The 6,464-nt window shown below is 42.0% G+C and overlaps 1 protein-coding gene across 1 annotated transcript; it reads right to left on the reverse strand.

Annotated features, from left to right (window-relative positions):
- Positions 1–2,284: 2,284 nt before the first annotated feature.
- On the reverse strand, positions 2,285–5,999 carry LOC115146551 (echinoidin-like). The gene is made up of 6 exons (XM_029688640.2): positions 5,876–5,999; positions 5,624–5,723; positions 4,773–4,897; positions 4,294–4,443; positions 3,848–3,956; positions 2,285–2,962 (listed from the first exon to the last, which is right to left on the reverse strand). The coding sequence occupies exons 2-6, from the start codon at positions 5,700–5,702 to the stop codon at positions 2,892–2,894; spliced, it is 534 nt and encodes a 177-aa protein (XP_029544500.1). The 5' UTR covers positions 5,703–5,723; positions 5,876–5,999; the 3' UTR covers positions 2,285–2,891.
- Between the last annotated feature and the right edge of the window lie 465 nt (positions 6,000–6,464).

Genomic DNA, 6,464 nt, shown 5'->3' on the forward strand with positions numbered 1-6,464 from the left:
AACAAGTGAGGCAGCACAAAGTACAACATCCAAGTACAAAGTACCGGCTGCCACAAATCACGGGTAACAAATAAAACCAGGCGCAAACCAGCCGGAAGCGTGCCAACCTAGACAATAAACAATACCCCACACAGACATGGAGGGAACAGAGGGCTAAATACACATAGTAATCATGAGGAGATGTAAACCAGGTGTGCGAGAAAAGAGGACAAAACAAATGGAAAATGAAAGGTGGAGCGGCGATGGCTAGAAGACCGGTGACGTCGACCGCCAAACGCTGCCCGAACAAGGAGAGGGACTGACTTCGGTGGAAGTCGTGACATATGGTCAGAAATACCTGGGCGAAGAAGTCATCCATAAAGGCTTGGTTCTCCACTGGAACCTCCACATCGTCCCCAGCCACATCACTTTTCTGTTGACACACACACACACAGAGCAAGCAGAGTTGTTGTGGTGGTAGGTTTATAGTGAGATAATCACACTCACATGCTTTTTTGTGGTTCTTATGTCAGTGAAACAATGTGTTTTAAATCCACTGTAAAGTTTTATAAAAATAATTACCAGACAGAATAAGGCTTGCGATGCACACAAGCTGCAATGAATAGCCTACAGTACATCGATAACCTTGAGACCTTGGAAGAGGTGGAGGAAATTAGGATAAAACATATTTCCTTAATCAACCCTTCTGTTCCCCTCTCTCTACCCACCCACCTCCATTTGTAACGCACCACCAATAAACAGCCTAAATATCATCACACCCCAATTAGGCCTACCTACTTCCTAGAATAACTTAATACTCTAATGTTTATTAGCCCAATGTTCAACTAGACTATTTCTGCTTTTCTAGACCTGAAAATGGGATCATCAAACCGCTCATCTGGAACCAACTGCATCTGGTGGGAAAAAACAAACTCCTAAATCGGATACCTCGACAGAAAACACACTCCTAAATCAGATACCAAAATGTCTGCTCAATATGGCTTTATTGGCGTGGGAAACATATATGTTAACATTGCCAAAGCAAATAAAGTAGATAATAAACAAACGTGAAATACACAATACAAATTTACAGTAAACATTACACTCACAGAAGTTCCAATAGAATAAAGACATTTCAAATGACATATTACGTGTATATACAGTGTTGTAACGATGTGCAAATAGTGAAAGTAGGAAAGGGAAAATAAACAAACATAAATATGGGTTGAATTTACAATGGTGTTTGTTCTTCACTGGTTGCCCTTTTCTTGTGTCAATTAGGTCACAGTCTTGCAGCTGTGATGGCACAGTGATATTTCACCCAAAATGGGGTTTGTTTTCAAATTCTTTGTGGATCTGTGTAATCTAAAGGAAATATGTGTCTCTAATATTGTCATACTGTATATTTGTCAGAAGGTTTTGTGGGCAGTGTTGCACATAGGCAGACCTGGCTCTCAAGAGAAGACAGGCTATGGTGGCCTTTCTCAATAGCAAGGCATAGTCCTTAAGTTTAGGTCAGTCACAGTGGTCAGGTATTCTGCCACTGTGTACTCTCTGTTCAGGGCCAATTAGCATTCTAGGTTGCTCTGTTTTTTTAATAATTATTTCCAATGTGTCAAGTAATACTTTCTTGTTTTCTCATGATTTGGTTGGGTCTAATTGTGTTGCTGTCCTGGGTCTCTGTGGGTTCTGTTTGTGTTTGTGAAAAGAGCCCCAGGACCAGCTTGCTTAGGGGACTCTTCTCCAGGTTCATCTCTCTGTAGGTGATGGCTTTGTTATGGAAGGTTTGGGAATTGCTTCCAGAATTTGGTGTTTGTCCCATTTTGTGAATTCTTGGTTGGTGAGCGGACCACAGACCTCACAACCATAAAGAGAAATGGGTTCTATAACTGATTCAAGTATTTTTAGCCAGATCCTAATAGGTATGTCGAATGTGATGTTCCTTTTGATAGCATAGAAGGCCCTTCTTGCCTTGTCTCTCAGCTCGTTCACAGCTTTGTGGAAGTTACCTGTGGGGCTGATGTTTAGATTAATCTCTCTCTCTGATCAATAGCATGCATAAAAACACACGCAAAGTAAATATCACGCATGCTTTCTGTTTTGGGCACACTACACAAACAGGGCACCGAATGGAAAGGTAGTAGGTTAAATTCTAAATCTGTCAAGTCCACCCAGTGGGTTGTCCATCTATAAATAAGATGAGGCTGTATTGTTATGTATTGACCCCTTGTCCCCATCTGGTTGCTAAATAAGGTCAGGTCAACAAAAGAAAGTCATGCAATGATTATTGATTCATGAAGATATTTTGTATTCCTTTTTTATTTGCTAGTCAAGCATTGTGCAGTGTTTCATAGTACAAACAAGTGAAGCAGCATTTCATCAACACCATTCCCCCTGAAAATAGATTAGGTTACACTGTTTTCTGACAATAGGCCTAGATAGGATTCTCAAATGCAGTGGTGTAAAGTACTACTTATGTTGTTTTCTGGGGTATCTGTACTTTACTTTACTATTTATATTTTTGACAACATACTTTTACTCCACTACATTCCTAAAGAAAATAACTGTTTTACTGTTTTCTGACAATAGGCCTAGATAGAATTCTCAAATGCAATGTGTTTAGAAGTTTCTAATACAATCAGTTGTTTCATTAAATCTTTGGGCGGACTGAAACTGACTGTGATGGTGAAAACGTTTAGCTGACAAAGGCTTTGTCTTTGAGCAGTGGCTTTTCTCTAACATTTTACAGGGTCCTGGGGTCGTGATGTCTGAGAAAGCTGTAATGCAAAGCGTATCTGACAGGTAGTATATACTGCTATACTGCTCATCTGTCACCTACTTTAAATGATAAACCTCCCACTCCCTTTTTCCACCATCCCCTCCTCTTCTCCTCCTCCTTTTGTTTCCTCTCTTTAACCAGGTATGAAGGCACACAGAAAGTAATTGGTTTGGCTGCACGGGTAATCATTCCAGTCCCCTTTGCCTAGATAAATAGAGATGGAGAGAGAAAATGAAAAAGTTAGTTTTATCCATTATTAAATCCCTTTTAGAGAGTTTTGAGCTACATTAGTAGCTAAGCAGCCTTGTCCAAGCCAGGTCGACATGAGCCTATCTACTGTTTCTGTAGCATGAGGCTTTTGACGTATCATTTAATACAAGTACACCACCTGGACACTAGTCTATCGCAAGGCCTTACCCTCAAAACTTCACTTTAATGCTGAGTGCCAGGCAAAGAGGAATCTGTCCGCTTTTTGGTATGACTCGACCTGGGATCGAACCCCCAACCATCCAAGCTCAGGACAGTCACTCTAACCACATGGCCACTGATCTATATAACACAAAGCTATAAGATTTGTCATACTTTAAATCAAAAACATCCCACTCCATTTTCCACAATAGTTAACACAATTCTGAATACATCAGCATACTACATTTGGTGTAGCTGGTAGCTTAGCGGTTAAGAGCGTTGGTTCAAATCCCCGAGCTGACTAGGTGAGAAATCTGTCGATGTGCCCTTGATTAAGGTAATTAACCCTAATTGCTCTTGTAAGTCGCTCTGTCGTGTCCCCTTTTTCCCTTGCCCCCTACTCCAGAGTGGCGCAGCGGTCTAAGGTACTGCATCTCAGTGCTAGAGGTGTCACTACCGGCGCTGGTCCAATTCCAGGCTGTATCACAACCAGCTGTGATTGGGAGTCCCATAGGGCTGTGAACAATTGGCCCAGCATCGTCCTGGTTAGGGTTTGGCCAGGGTAGGCTGTCATTTTAAATAAGAATTTGTTCTTAACTGACTTGCCTAATTTAAAAAAGACTCCCTCCCTCTCTGCCTGCCTTCCCTCCCCTCCCGTTATCCCTGACATCTCTTGCTTACGCTGCCAGTTCATTTCCATGCACTGTCCGTCACCGGATGGCTGCCTGGGGTTCTGAAGCCAGGAATAGTAGTCCATGGGGGACCCATCAGTCCAGAGGTAGCGGTGAGGCTGTGAGAGAAAGAGAGAAAGAGAGAGCGATACAGAGAGAGACAGACCGACCGAGACAGACAGACAGAAAGAGACAGAGAGAGAGAGAGAAAGAGACAGAGACAAAGATCAAGCATAATGACAGAAGGCGTTGGGGGGCATGAACACTGTTGTCCACCTGGTTTTTATAATGATGATCAAGTTGAATGGTGAAACTCTGGGTTGGTTTCCTGGATACCGATTAAGCCTAGTCCTGGACTAAAAAGCAGACTCAATAAAGAAACTCCATCAATAATCATTTTTAGTCCAGGTCAATCTGTGTCCGGGAAACTGCCCCTTTTTAGTCTAAAACCACCACCTGAAGGGGGTCAGATACTGTAAAACCGCCAAGCCAGATGCGAGGGGAATCTCTGCTGAACGTCTGAGCAAAAACGTCCACATCCTTGTTCTCCTGGCTGGAGTGGATTGATATCAGATGAGATTTGTCCTTTTGAGAGTGGCAGAAACCCTGTGTGGGTGAGAATGAATGAATGAGAAAACGAAAGAGAGAGTTGTCATCATCAAAATCCATTTAGAGTTAGACACTAATGCACAACACTGGAAACGGGTAAAGACAATGGAGTGGATAACCTGAACTAGAGTACAGCATGCGGCTTTGAGAGTTAGTTATGGTGGTCACTTTGCGTATCATGTAGAGATACAGAGGTTCACTACGGTATGTCTACCTTTAACGAAAAGAGACATTGGTCTCAATGGGACTCTCTTGCCTAAATAAAGGTCAAGTAACTGAGAGAACATGGGTCTGTAGACTAAAACCTTAGAGAAGTCTGAATTTACCTCAGCAGATTGAAAGTCCAATTCCTCCTTGAAGTGCTTAACACATTTGTGCCCCAGTTTATACCAGGTAGAATGGCCAGGACAGGGTGGAAAGTCCTTGACCTTCCCAGAGACCTGCCTAGGTTCTAAAAGGACAAGGGGAGAACAAGGGAGAGATTAAAAGGACAGATATGAGAGAGAGGCTCCGTTCATATACTCAAAGGGCTGGTTTCCCACCCACATGAAAAAAAAACTACAGTTTACTATAGAATCTTACAGTACTTACTATAGAATTCCATAGTAAACTGTGGAACACTACACTACACACTGTTGTATCTTTCAAGCATGTGTAGTACTTACTATAGAATGTTGTAGAATTCTATAGTAAATACTACAGTATTATCCACACAAAAAACACTTGTAAATAGTACAGTATTTTCCGCAAAACATTACACTTTTTAAAAACTATAGTAAATACTATACTATCTTATGTGCATATAACCTGCCCCTTTCCCTCACCCATATTGCAATTTATTTTTTCCACCCATAAGTGAGAAACCTACATGCCAAGTATATACCAAATATTGTGTTCCCTACAGGTTATCGAAAAGAGCAGAGTCGGGGTCTGTCTTAGACCTCTATAGTATTCACGCTGCAGTGAATACTATAGTATTTACATGTATACTATAGCATATATTTTCTTATGTGGGCAGACATAGAACTTCACATGGCTATTCTAATTTGAGCGTGCTTTTCAGTCCAGGATTAGGCTTATTCTCGGTCAGGGTAACCGGCCTTGAAAATACATCTTCTACTGAGAGAATCTACATCAGTCACTGTGGTGTTGAGATGATGAGGGAAGGCTACTGTACCGGTGGAGTTTAGACCATTGAGCACCATGGCAGACGTCCCGAGTAGCATCACGGCCAGAATGGGTAGGACCTTCATCATGGGATCTTCACTTCTCTTCAGCTGTTGGGAAAAGAGCAACGTTATTATATATATTTTATAAAGGAAACTGGGAGTTCCGATCTGTGGGGGCACACGACCAGACTCCGGCACACTCAGAGACAAATGAGAGAGGGTGCATTTTCTCATTACAGAATCAAATATTTGGGTTTTACCTTGGTGTATGTAAATGTCGTCTTTTTCCTCTATTCTTGCTTCTCCTTGCTTCAGATGCTCTCTTTCACTCAGCTCTGCTTCCTTATATACCTATTCCATACCTCTTAATCTCCATCCTAATCTCAAATGTATTTCCTCTTTTCTGCTGTCTCAACCTCTTACACATAAAAAGTTGCAACCCCTCTGGGTTTGTCTAGACACTATGTGCAATCCCTGGCTACAGTTGTCACCCTTGCACTTTTCAACAACAAAACATCTCCAGTTATTTGTTTTGCTTGTCCCATTGAAAAATAATATCTACAGTAACGTATCACCAAGTGAAGCATTCCTCCCTAAAATCAAATATGGGAGAGTTCCGATAATGCTGTGGGGTTGGTTTGCTGCCTCTGGTACTGGGGGCCTTGAACATGTGCAAAGGCATCATGAAATCAGCAGATTATCAAGGGGTTTTGGAGTGGAGTGTTCAACACGGTGTCCAAAAACTAGGTCGAAGGTCGTGGGTATCCAGCAAGACAACGGACCCAAGAACATAAAAAAGCACCCAGGAATGGTTCAAGAAGAAACACTGGACTGGAGTGGCCACCAATG

This window comes from Oncorhynchus nerka, linkage group LG18 (assembly GCF_034236695.1).
Source record: "Oncorhynchus nerka isolate Pitt River linkage group LG18, Oner_Uvic_2.0, whole genome shotgun sequence".
Taxonomy (NCBI): Eukaryota; Metazoa; Chordata; class Actinopteri; order Salmoniformes; family Salmonidae; genus Oncorhynchus; species Oncorhynchus nerka.